General features: G+C 38.0%; 1 protein-coding gene across 1 annotated transcript in view; it reads left to right on the top strand.

The window, feature by feature from the left end:
- The window catches only part of lztr1 (leucine-zipper-like transcription regulator 1), a 51,959-nt gene that overhangs the window by 12,622 nt on the left and 26,352 nt on the right, over positions 1 to 12,985 (top strand). Inside the window, exons 10-12 of the mRNA XM_028825249.2 lie at positions 346 to 456; positions 8,770 to 8,862; positions 11,534 to 11,629. Of these exons, the coding sequence (XP_028681082.2) occupies positions 346 to 456; positions 8,770 to 8,862; positions 11,534 to 11,629 (300 nt within the window). The remainder of the gene's footprint in view (positions 1 to 345; positions 457 to 8,769; positions 8,863 to 11,533; positions 11,630 to 12,985) is intronic.

Consider the following 12,985-nt stretch of genomic DNA (forward strand, 5'->3'; position numbering starts at 1 on the left):
ACTTTGTTTATTTCTTAAGCCTAAATCATCTTTCTTGGTAAGGAATTCATATTGAATCTGGTGGTTCGCGTGGTGGGTGCGGCAACATATGCTCCCGACCTGTAGTTTAAAGAGTTAACATGGTATTTCTGTTAAAATCATATCGAGTCAAGCTATAGCTGGATATGCATTGAAATGTCATGGTATTCATAAGCTGAGATATGCTCATATCCAAAACTGTACTGTAAATGAAGCGTATTGCTTTTATTTGAACTTGTTATTATGTTGTTGTTATTTCTGAAGTTATGAAATTTTTACATTTATTTTTGAATCCCCTCTTTTCACAAAAATATTTATTTTTTCTAGTTGCCCACTGGAAGGCTTTTTCATGCTGCTGCAGTTATTTTCGATGCCATGTATATATTTGGGGGGACTGTTGACAACAATGTTCGGAGCGGAGAGATGTACAGGTTTCAGGTACATATTAGATAACAATAACATATTTTCTTTTGTTTTCATCTACTTTCGTATTCCTTTTAAAACTTTCTTATGGAGGATTGATTTTCAACTCTAATTTTGGTGATTACATTTTTCTTTTTCTAAAGCAATCCAAAATATTTTATAGGGAATCAGTGTTGCTGTATTTTGATACCAGCTATTCTAAATTGTGGGTTACATGCATACTGTAAAAGAAATAAAAGCATATCTAACACTTAAGACCCCCTCATTGTGGTAGAAAGAAATGCTTTATTTTTATATTATTTAGCATCTGGGGAATCTGGGCTTATTGTGCCCTTGAGAAATTAAGTGTAAGATTTGTAAATTTGTAAATCATTTTGCAGCAAAGAACAGTAATAATTATCATCTCATTAATAATATTGAAATAATATTGAATACTAGTGAAATATTGTGGAGTATATTGAATGCACCACAGTTGTACCATGCAGCTCAATCACTGAGACACAAATGAGGGTCAAGTGGTACACACACACACCTTTCAGCTCCTTCCTGATGAATTTCTACAAAGTTTCCATCTTCTCCTTCCAAGCATTGATCTCATCACACATGGGCATATTATTTGCTGTTGACACAAATTGAATATGACATTTTTTGTTTGTTATAAAAGGAGCAAACAAAAATCTCATTTTTTTTTTCAATATTCTTAAATATTTAAAACTTTTCAGTTATTACTGTGGTCAACACAAACTCCTGAAATAGGTGTCATTTCTAATTCTTTTGTAGTAAAAATCAAGTCGATATTGTGTTATGTTCTGGAGGTATTGAGATTAAAAGGAAAAAAGATTCGGCAAAAATGGCATCTTTTTGTGAGATTCACCCAAGTAGGAAAATTTTGTATATTCAAAGTTTAACTAGACTGCAAACAATTGATAGGTTTTGTAGAAAAATGTGTGGTGGTTTTTGCGTGAAGCTTGAACAGACAAAAATTAAATATTATTTATAGAAAGGAAAATATAGAAATAAACAAGAAAACATCAACCAAGAGTGTTAATATCACAGTCATATTCATATTTTTCAACCCAAAAAGGTTTTTTGTTTTTTTTTCCTTTATTTTTTCTTTCTGCATATCTGTACATGATCCCTCCTCAATCACGGGGGTTGTGTTCCAGAACCCCCCGCGAAAGGTGAAAATCCGCGAAGTAGAAACCATATGTTTATATGGTTATTTTTATATTGTCACGCTTGGATCACAGATTTGCACAGAAACACAGGAGGTTGTAGAGAGACAGGAACTTTATTCAAACACTGCAAACAAACATTTATCTCTTTTTCAAAAGTTTAAACGTGCCCCATGACAAGACAGAGATGACAGGTCCATCTCACAATTAAAAGAATGCAAACATATCTTCCTCTTCAAAGGAGTGCGCGTCAGGAGCAGAGAATGCCAGAGAGAGAAAAGGAAACAATCAAAAATCAATACGTGCTGTCTGAGCTTTTAAGTATGTGAAGCACCGTGCGGGAAGCATATCGCGCAACAAAGCAACCACAAGTAAGCCCAGGAAGGAAGGGAGCAATGTGAAGGTTGTCTTTTGTTAGGAGCGTCCGTATCCTCTAGGGGTGCGAACAGCCCCCTGCTCACAATATATTTGAGGAGTTTTATTTAATACGTAATACGTGCTCTGATTGGGTAGCTTCTCAGCCATCTGCCAATAGCATCCCTTGTATGAAATCAACTGGGCAAACCAACTGAGGAAGCATGTACCAGAAATTAAAAGACCCATTGTCCACTGAAACCCACGAACCAGCAAAAATCTGCTATATATATTTAAATATGCTTACATATAAAATCATCGATAGAGTGAAGCCTCGAAAGTCGAAGCGCGATATAGTGAGGGATTACTGTATTGTAAAAGAACCTGAGTGTTACAGATTCAAGTTGCAATTCCTCACTTATTCTCACTTAATCGGCTAAGATGGAAAAAAAATGACAAAAATGATGAATGCTTATGCATCTACTACACAGATTGTGCCTTGGTCATTTGCTGGTACAGACCAATGACATGTTAGACAGTCTTCTGAGATGTAAACCCTGGAGAATGGAAGAGATGTTGTTTTCTAGTTGGAAGTAAGCTCGGAGGAATTCTTTGCGGTCAAAGTCCTCATTGCTGCAGTGTAAAAAAAGAGAAAGATCAACATTCTGTCCCTGGTGTAATATCTACAGTATATCCTTCTATAGTATCTCTTTAAAACTGGCCCATTTAAAGTTTGAGACACACACTCATATATGTGATATCTTCATTTTTTGAGGTGTCTGTTAATAGTACTGTATATGAAGAGCTGTATCTCAGGTGGGCACACCATATAGGCCTTTTTAACATGTGTATGATGTTTGTGTAATGCAGTGTAGGCAGGGATGGATATCATTAGGATTTTATTGATACCAATATTTATTGATACTCTTATCAATACTATATCAATACTATATCTCATAATTTGGTGAGATAATGTAATGTGTTTTTGTCATCTCCCTACCGTTGAAAAAAATCAAAACTTTTACAACTGAGATACAGTGGGGCAAAAAAGTATTTAGTCAGCCACCAATTGTGCAAGTTCTCCCACTTAAAAAGATGAGAGAGGCCTGTAATTTTACCTCAACTATGAGAGACAAATTGAGAAAAAAAAAATCCAGAAAATCACATTGTCTCATTTTAAAGAATTTATTTGCAAATTATGGTGGAAAATAAGTATTTGGTCACCTACAAACAAGCAAGATTTCTGGCTCTCACAGACCTGTAACTTCTTCTGTAAGAGGCTCCTCTGTCCTCCACTCATTACCTGTATTAATGGCACCTGTTTGAACTCGTTATCAATATAAAAGACACCTGTCCACAACCTCAAACAGTCACACTCCAAACTCCACTATGGCCAAGACCAAAGAGCTGTCAAAGGACACCAGAAACAAAATTGTAGACCTGCACCAGGCTGGGAAGACTGAATCTGCAATAGGTAAGCAGCTTGGTGTGAAGAAAGCAACTGTGGAAGCAATTATTAGAAAATGGAAGACATACAAGACCACTGATAATCTCCCTCGATCTGGGGCTCCACGCAAGATCTCACCCCGTGGGGTCAAAATGATCACAAGAACGGTGAGCAAAAATCCCAGAACCACACGGGGGGACCTAGTGAATGACCTGCAGAGAGCTGGGACCAAAGTAACAAAGCCTACCATCAGTAATACACTACGCCGCCAGGGACTCAAATCCTGCAGTGCCAGACGTGTCCCACTGCTTAAGCCAGTACATGTGCAGGCCCGTCTGAAGTTTGCTAGAGAGCATTTGGATGATCCAGAAGAGGATTGGGAGAATGTCATATGGTCAGATGAAAAAAACTACTCCTCGTGTTTGGAGAAGAAAGAATGCTGAGTTGCATCCAAAGAACACCATACCTACTGCAAAGCTTGGGGGCGGAAACATCATGCTTTGGGGCTGTTTTTCTGCAAAGGGACCAGGACGACTGATCTGTGTAAAGGAAAGAATGAATGGGGCCATGTACCGTCAGATTTTGAGTGAAAACCTCCTTCCATCAGCAAGGGCATTGAAGATGAAACGTGGCTGGGTCTTTCAGCATGACAATGATCCCAAACACACCGCCCGGATAACGAAGGAGTGGCTTCGTAAGAAGCATTTCAAGGTCCCGGAGTGGCCTAGCCAGTCTCCAGATCTCAACTCCATAGAAAATCTTTGGAGGGAGTTGAAAGTCCGTGTTGCCCAGCGACAGCCCCAAAACATCACTGCTCTAGAGGAGATGTGCATGGAGGAATGGGCCAAAATACCAGCAAGTGTGTGAAAACCTTGTGAAGACTTACAGAAAACATTTGACCTCTGTCATTGCCAACAAAGGGTATATAACAAAGTATTGAGATGAACTTTTGTTATTGACCAAATACTTTTTTTCCACCATAATTTGCAAATAAATTCTTCAAAAATCAGACAATGTGATTTTCTGTATTTTTTTTTTCTCATTTTGTCTCTCATAGTTGAGGTATACCTATGATGAAAATTAGAGGCCTCTCTCATCTTTTTAAGTGGGAGAACTTGCACAATTGGTGGCTGACTAAATACTTTTTTGCCCCACTGTAAGTAATTTTGTCCATTTTTGCATTGCTTTTGTAGCACCCCTCGGCTTTTACTGAGGGAGCTGACCCGAGTTCAGTTTTTTTTTTTTTTTTTTCCAAATAATAAATCTAAACATGACCTTCTTGTTATACTCAGCGCTATCTTTTAACACAAGAATTACCAGAGCCTACGAAAAAACTCATAGATCCGTCCCACCTTAAATCACTTCTCACTTCTCCATCAGCGTCTTTTGTCCTATAAATGTGTGGATAAGCAGCAAACAGCAAGCAGCCTGCTATCACATCCCCCCACCCCGCACAGTTTTCTCAGCTCAAGTCTGTTTACCTGCGTTTCAGTTGCTTAGAGTTGTATAGAGTGAGAAGTCAAGCAAAACGACACCTTTTATAAATACTATATCGTTATTTGGAACACTCGCATTTCATGTGTGTTCCGTGTCTACAATGATCTATGTAAACACATCGATTAAAATCAAAACGTTTTTCATGTTTTAGTGATAATTGACAAAATGTAGACATGAAGTGTATAATGTGTGAAGCCTGGATTCCAAATATCAAAGAAAAACTTTCACAAAAGGTACAAATATAACAGAACAAGTGCGCTTCTATTCAAGAATATAACTGCAGAAAAAGAACCCGCGTTAGGGTGCGACATTGACGTGCATTTGTTATGACCGCTTCGGTGGCGCAATGGTATCAACTGTTCACTGGTAATCAAAACTTCACGGGTTCGACCCCAGACGAGTCCGTTTTGAGAAGTGAGCTGCACATATTCCAGCAAACCCACGATTCTCAAAAGAATCGCAAATCCAAGAATGGCGATGACTTTCTGTTCCCTCCGATATTTGGAGGGAAGAACAATCATGGAGGGTGGGTGCGTCCTGGGAAAGTTTTCATTTAATTAAATAAATATATTTGTATTAAAGCAGTTTCTTTTTGAAGCCGTGACTCATCTGGTTCTGGTGTTTCAGAAGCACGTTGTAGGCGCCTGCGTTCATTGTTTTTATCCATGCGGTCTCGTTTTTGTTTTTCTATGTCTGTGTCGTTAGCTAGAGGTTGTTTGCTGACAGCGGCGGATTTGCGTGCTAAAGTGACCATAGCGGCGGATTTGCGTGCTAAAGTGACCATGGCGGCGGATCCGGGCTTGGAGGGCTACATTACTAAATGAAGGTGGTATATGCGGTGGTGTGCGCGGTCGCGTTCGGGCGGCGGTTGTACTGTGTATGGCTTGCTTGTGGCCTCTGGCATCTGTGCATATATACAACGTGGCGTGCACGCTTTACTTCAAGTTTAGTTTACAGGTCGTGTTGTGTTGTTTGGGTGCCACCTACTGACTCTGGGAGCTGCTGGGTTTGACTCGGGGGTGTTGAGGAGAGTGCGCTGTGGCGAGTGCACTGTCGGTGCTTCTGGACTCTGGAATCCTTGCATATATACAAACATTACTAAACAAAGGTTGTATATACGGTGGTGTGCACGTTCGCGTTCGGGCGGCGATTGTATTGTGACCTGAAGTTTAGTTTACAGGTTGTGTTGTGTTGTTTGGGCGCCACCTACTGACTCTGGGAAGCCGCTGGGTTTGACTCTGGGGCACTGAGGCACAGTGCGCGTGCACTTTTGGTGCGTCCGGCATCCGTGCATATATACAACCTTTGTTTAGTAATATAGATACGTGCAGCTCATTTCTTAAAATGGACTTGTCCGGGATCGAACCCGTGAAGTTTTGATTACCAGTCTACAGTTGATACCGTTGCACCACCGAAGCGATCATAGTAAATGCGTGTCAATGTCGCACCCTAACGCGGGTTCTATTTCTGCATTTATATTCTTGAATAGAAGCGCACTTGTTCTGTTATATTTGTACCTTTTGTGAAATTGATTCTTCGATATTTGGAATCCAGGCTTCATACATTATATACTTCCATGTCTACATTTTGTCAATTATTACTAAAACATGAAAAACGTTTCTGTTTTAACGATGTGTTTACATAGATTGTTGTAGACATAGAACACACATGAAATGCAAGTGTTCCAAATAACGATATTTTATAAAAGGTGTTGATTTGCTTGACTTCTCACTCTATACAACTCCAAGCAACTACACGCAGGTAAACAGACTTGAGCTGAGAAAACTGTGCGGGGTGGGGGGATTTGATAGTAGACATTGGTGCTGGCTCCATAGTGTAACCAGCCGCTCTTCTGATGTTTTGTGTTTGTTGTGCAAACAAGGGGGGTTTGGGGGGGGAGTGGGGGAGAAGAAAAAAGATAAACAGAGATTGCAGCCTATTCCAATGCTGCCCAAATGAAATAATATTGCGGTGTGCCTGCAGTCCCTGACAGAAATTTACACGTGTTTGATTTGACACCATTGGAGTTATGGACAGAATTTTTTTGCCAGAAGGAAATTTCGCTTTTGACAGAAGCTCATTTAATAAAGTATTAAATAAATATAAATACACACAAACACTATACTCTGAACACACACCAGAATGACTAAAAGGAACTGCAGTCATTAAAAATGACGTGCTTGCAGACTATGTTGATAAGCAAATGCAAGAATTTCAGTGTACTCTCTACACGCAATAATATTGACTCAATAAACTAGAAGACATATTGAGCCTAAACTGAACTGTCGTACAGTTTGAAATTCACTAGATGGTGCCATAATGTCAATGGGTATCACTTTCATAATAATGTATATTAATAACGGTATTTTATTTTATTTATATAGCACTTTTCCCATGCTCAAGGCACTTCAAATAGTCTCAGAAAGAACAGCAGGGTATATATAACATTGGATACAAAAAATATCCGCATAGAACACTAAAAAGGGATAACTATCTACAGCATGTACAAAGGATTAAAAAAAAAACAATAAACCAAAGCAAAATACTAAATTCAGTACTAGAAGAAAACCTTGAACAAATAACGCAATTTGTGATATAACACACACACACACACATTATCCTGAGCATCTAGACAGAAAGGTAAACTGAAAGAATGGGCAGAATATCAGGTTAAGTTAAACGCCTTCCTGTATAGATGAGTTTTAAGTTGTTTTTTAAAAGAATGAATGGAGTCAGCGGATTAATTTAGTGAGGTTATTCCAAAGTCTGGGCGCTATAGAGCTGAAGGCCCTGTCACCCATAGAGGGCAGGTTAGTGTGGGGCACAACAAAATCACCAGAATCAGAGGACCTGTGTGGTTGGTCGAACAGGAGCACAGTGATGGAGAAGGTCACTGATGTAGTCTAGTGGGTGGAATAAGAAAAGGAGGAATCAAAAATGACACCAAGATTCTTTCCATTAGAAGAAGGTCTGATGAGATCACCATCAAGAGTCACTGAGAAGGACCTCATTTTCTTAAGTTGCCCTTTAGTGCCAGTTTGCAGAAGTTCAGTTTTGTGGTTAGTTGTGTTTTCAGGTGATATTTCAACATTATGTCTTCAATATTTTTTGTTTTAGTTTCCTCATCATTTTGTGCTATAATGTGGACCATTAGTGTGCAGCATGCTAAAGCATATGTTGGTAATTAAGTATGGAGTATCATGATGGGTTTAATTCTTAGCTTGGGTACTGCTCTTCTTGCATCAGAAGAGCATTTTCTCTCACACATAAAAGACTCTAGCATTGGATTAGTCGTAATGTTAATTTGACTTTGCATGAATGAGTTTGGAGGTGATGTAATGTTTGAGAATGTCTTCGGGATGGAGCTAGGAGTGGTTCTAGCTTTGTACTTTGTGCAGCTGCAGCCAGGATAGACAATGGCTCAACAAGACACTGAAATTAAAAAAACATTGTAGAAAATGCATGGATGGAGGGATTAATTAAGCATAGCACACAAAAAGAAAGGACACAAGTTACTGTATGTTAGGCTGACTTTAGGTTAGGTAGACTATAGCTAGTCAAAATACAAAGACACTAGTGTTCGCAAACATAAGGTAAATTTGAGGAAATATACAAAAGCCTTGCTTGAAAAGTTGAACATGCTATTTCAAAATACAGTATAAAAATATAGATGGCAGGAGATACAAAATGGAAATGTTCTGCAATCTTAGTATCTTAAACTGCATGACTAGCCTGATGTTGTAATAACTACGTCTTCACGTTTTAGAAATATTAAACTGTGTCTCCTGCTATGTCTTTTTAATTTTCTGTTTAAAAAAATATTCTTTTACCTTTTTTGTGTCTTTTTTATACTAGTTTTCCTGCTATCCAAAGTGTACCCTTCACGAGGACTATGGGAAGCTGTGGGAGAACAGACAATTTTGTGACGTGGAGTTCATTCTGGGGGAGGTATGGCAAACGAAAGCATGAAAATAACACTGTTTGTACTTCTGTATGGCAGATGTTTGATTTGCATAGCAGCTTTTACCTCCTTTTTCCATGAAATCTCTTTTTTAATTAATAATCTGTTAGCCTCAGACCCTTATATGGATGAGTTTTTGGGGTGGCGGTTGAGTATTGATTAGTGTTGCTGTAAATGATGACACTAGTTGCTTAGCACTTTATGTCTCTCCTGGATTGATGTTCAAAACCAGTGCCTTCATTAACATTGGCTGCTTTTGGGAATATCTCTGTTCACAGGATAATTCCTACAGTGCAATTTTAAGGCTATTCATGTGAACGGCTTTAGGCTTGGGAGTTCAAGTGTGACAAAGGAAGAGTACAGTACGTGTCAGCTAAAGTACAGAATCATTTTGTAGCAGATCATTCTTTTATTTATGGCTGACTCATCTGTATTGGGATACTCTTAATGCTTAGTTCTTCTGAAGAAGGTAAAAAATATTGTTTAGCAATTCTGATAACAACAAAAAAAAACGTGGCAAGAAGTAGTCATTTTACTTTGATCTTAACCAGTAACTCAGTGCAGTTTGTTTATAGAGTACTGTATAGATTGTAACTGTAATTATTTGGATACTTCCTAAATGTTACACAAATACAAAAACATTGGTGCATTGACAGATGTATGTACTGTCATAATTTGGGATTGCTACAGATCAGATCCCGAACCCAAAATGAGTATAAAAGGCTCAAAATTATGAAATACTTTATTAACGAAGGGAGAATATGTAGTAATAAATGGACAAAAGAAAACAACAAACCTACGGCCCCTCTGAACCTACTTGTACAAGTTTGCCCCCATTTATTGTGTGGGGTATCTTAAGCACTTATTCATGTCCCAAACCTCACATATACGCTCCATGCTCACTTCCTTCTTGAACCTCTGATCTTTACTCCTTCATGCTCTAAAGTCAGGCAAGCCCTTGCAAAACCCGAGTGGTGAATGGAAGAGCCTTTTAAAACATAAGCAGGATCTCCTTTCAGGGAAGGCTGCTGAACCACTTTCAAGGTCAGGGTTGTTCAAGGGAGTTCATGAGGTCCTCTGGCTACCGTGCTGTCTAGAATCCCCAGGTGTTCCTGCAGGTCTGGCTCAACTATTTGGGGCATTAAACAGACATCCATTTATTGATCCATCTACCTCTGATCATTTAGTCTTATTTCTTTGTCAAGTAAATGCAATTAGAATTTTTATTTGTTAAATCCTTCTTTGCACCGGCTTAGATTTTCACCTTTCTTTTTTTTTTGGATGAGCAAATATAAAAGTGTGCATCACGTAGCATTCAGATACGTTTGGGGCTTCGGCAACTGTTTTGTAGGTTGGAACCCTTTAATTTTTGTTTATTTCTTCATCAGATAGACAAGTATTACATTTTTGTTTATTAAATATTTTGTAACAATGAGTCATATGCTACCCTGAATAAGTGGGTTATGAAAAAAAATAGTCATATTTTGAAAATGCAGCAATAATCATATGTACAGTATATATCTGAGTAAACATAATGCATATTTTGCAAAGTCAAGTTATTGAAAAGAAATTCTGAAATAAACTTGCGATGGCTGAAATAGCATCACAAATGCCAGATTCTAACTCGGTACTGATGATATTATATGATACGGATACCGGGGTCATAACGCAGGGATTTTTACTTTATATTTCAAATTGGTTTTAGAGTAACCTTTAGTGTTAGAATCATTACTGCTCATGATTACTGTAGTTACACTGTTTATTGACTGTTACAAGTGTAAGCAGTCCAGTGTATAAGGCCCCCTTCCTTCCACTCGTGCAACATAAACCAGCTTGATCAGGCTTTGGTTTGAGTCTTGCTAAAAGATACAAGGAAGAAGCTGCAATTTAAAGCTAACCACATTTCTTCTGAGGATATACCATACCATGCCCTTTTCTAAGCCCACCTAATCCCAAGTAGAGTCGTGGGGGGCAGGACCCTATCCCAGCCATCATAGGGAGCAAGGCAGGAACAATCCCTGGATAAGGCACCAGTCTTTCACAAGGTGAACTCACACATGTGCAAATGAAGTGCATTTCACTTTCCTTATTAATGTTAAATCAGTTGAAACCATGTTTTCCAGTCTTCTGTTTTGCATTTTTCTGTCCCCAAAATGAATTTTTGTTAGGTTTGCAGTGGAAATTTGTAATTATATCCCATAAATGTTGCTGTTCAGATAGATATATGCTTTATTGTCCCCAAGGGGAAATTAAAACTTTATAAAAGCTCAAGAGAAGGAGAAAAATATGTACTATATATAAATAATGAACAACAAACCCCCAATTATACCTAAGAACTTCTGGCATGGATACTAGAAAGTTTGTAGCTCGTCTGAAAAGGCCATTTGAGATGTGCTGAAGCTTGGGTCTGTGATGACTGCAACATATCTTCAAATCAATCTGAAAGTCCTTTTAAAAAGTTATGGAGGCTAAATCTTAGCATTATTTTTTTTAAAAAACATTATTAATTAATAACGTTTATCCAAAAAAAGGAGAGAGAGAAAGTGCTTCTTTAAAAAGGCTGCCACATGATGTGGTGTCTGGAAGTAAATCAAGTTACTTGGTGATTTGATTTTTTTTTTCCTTCTATATTAATTTTCATTTTTCAAAATCATTTAGAAAGAAGAGCGTGTGAAGGGGCACATTGCAATTGTGACTGCTAGATGTCGCTGGTTAAGAAAAAAGATTGCTCAGGCACGTGATAGATTGAGACAGGTAAGTGATTATGTAGAAAAATAAAATATTTTGAACAGTTTTAGTCTTACATGATCTCCATTATCTTTTAAGACCTAACGGTGAGTTTAATCTTACAGACTACAGTTCAAGTCATATGCAGTTTATTATCTGACAACTGAATGCACATGGTGCAGTTCATAGAATTTGTCATTTTCTGGACTTTGAAATGATGCTTTAGAACAATTGTTAATGTTACATTCACTTTGTATTTTTATATAAAGTGACCTTTATATGTAGTACAAAGCAGTAGTACTCAACCCGCGGCTCTTCAAAGGCCAGTTGTGACTCTTTTAAGTCCTACTTAAGAATAAAAAAATCTTGAAAAAAATATAAAACATTGCCAGCAGAATTAATTTCATTTTTATTTGCGCATATCAGTCACTTCCATTGTCCATACTCCAGTTGTGATTTTTGTTAAGTGGTGAAAATTTCAGAGGAAAAAAAAGGTTTGCACTTTCAGCATACAGATAGCTCTAAAACTGAACATTGTTGTGTACCTTTATGTCAGGCTTCCAGTAAGTACAACAAGGTACTTAGCTTTCATACATTTCCCTCTGATGCTCTGAATAGATTGTCACTATCCAGAGAGAGTGAGAGAGCTCTATGGTTAGTCCCAATAGCTGAGTTTGTAGCTGGCATTTTTAAAAAGAGGATTTTCATGAGCCAGGGTCTGAGACAGGGCAACGACTGTTGAAGAAGGGAGCAGTTCCTGTGTTGTTTGAGTGGAACAATTTGTTGTTTGGGACTGTGAAAAATGATCAGCAATGCACTGTCAGTTTCTTACCTGCAGTTATGGACAGTGATGATAAGCAGTGCCGTCTGTTATAATGTTGTGGGCTGTGAAGAACAGTAATATGCTGTCTGTTGCCATTATGGACTTTGTGATCAGCACTTGGAAATCATTTAATAATGATAATGTTGAAATACTGCCAATAATGTTGAATTTTATGGTTGCAGTAATAATAAATTACAGTTATTAAATCATGATTTTCATCCCTTATCCTTATTCTCAAATTCATAAAGGTTTTAAGGGGGAAAGGGACGTTTTTGGATTGCAGCTCTTGCAAAAATATATTTTTGTCAATGTGGCTCCTGAGTAAGGCACGGTGGAGTACTGTTGATATAAACCAAACATTTGTGCTGAAATCTGTCATTTTTATTAGTTTCTCTGACTTGGTTTCCTCAGGTTACTCTAATCATCCTGAAAAATCTTGCATAAGGTTCTTTTCAGATTAGCTCTCCAACCTAGTTTAGCTTTTTATAAGCCCGGCTACTAACCTGAATAGTTTACTAAATACCAGTTGAAGTATTTGCATTCCCATTACTGGATGAGGG

Source organism: Erpetoichthys calabaricus, chromosome 18, assembly GCF_900747795.2.
Source record: "Erpetoichthys calabaricus chromosome 18, fErpCal1.3, whole genome shotgun sequence".
Classification (NCBI taxonomy): Eukaryota; Metazoa; Chordata; class Cladistia; order Polypteriformes; family Polypteridae; genus Erpetoichthys; species Erpetoichthys calabaricus.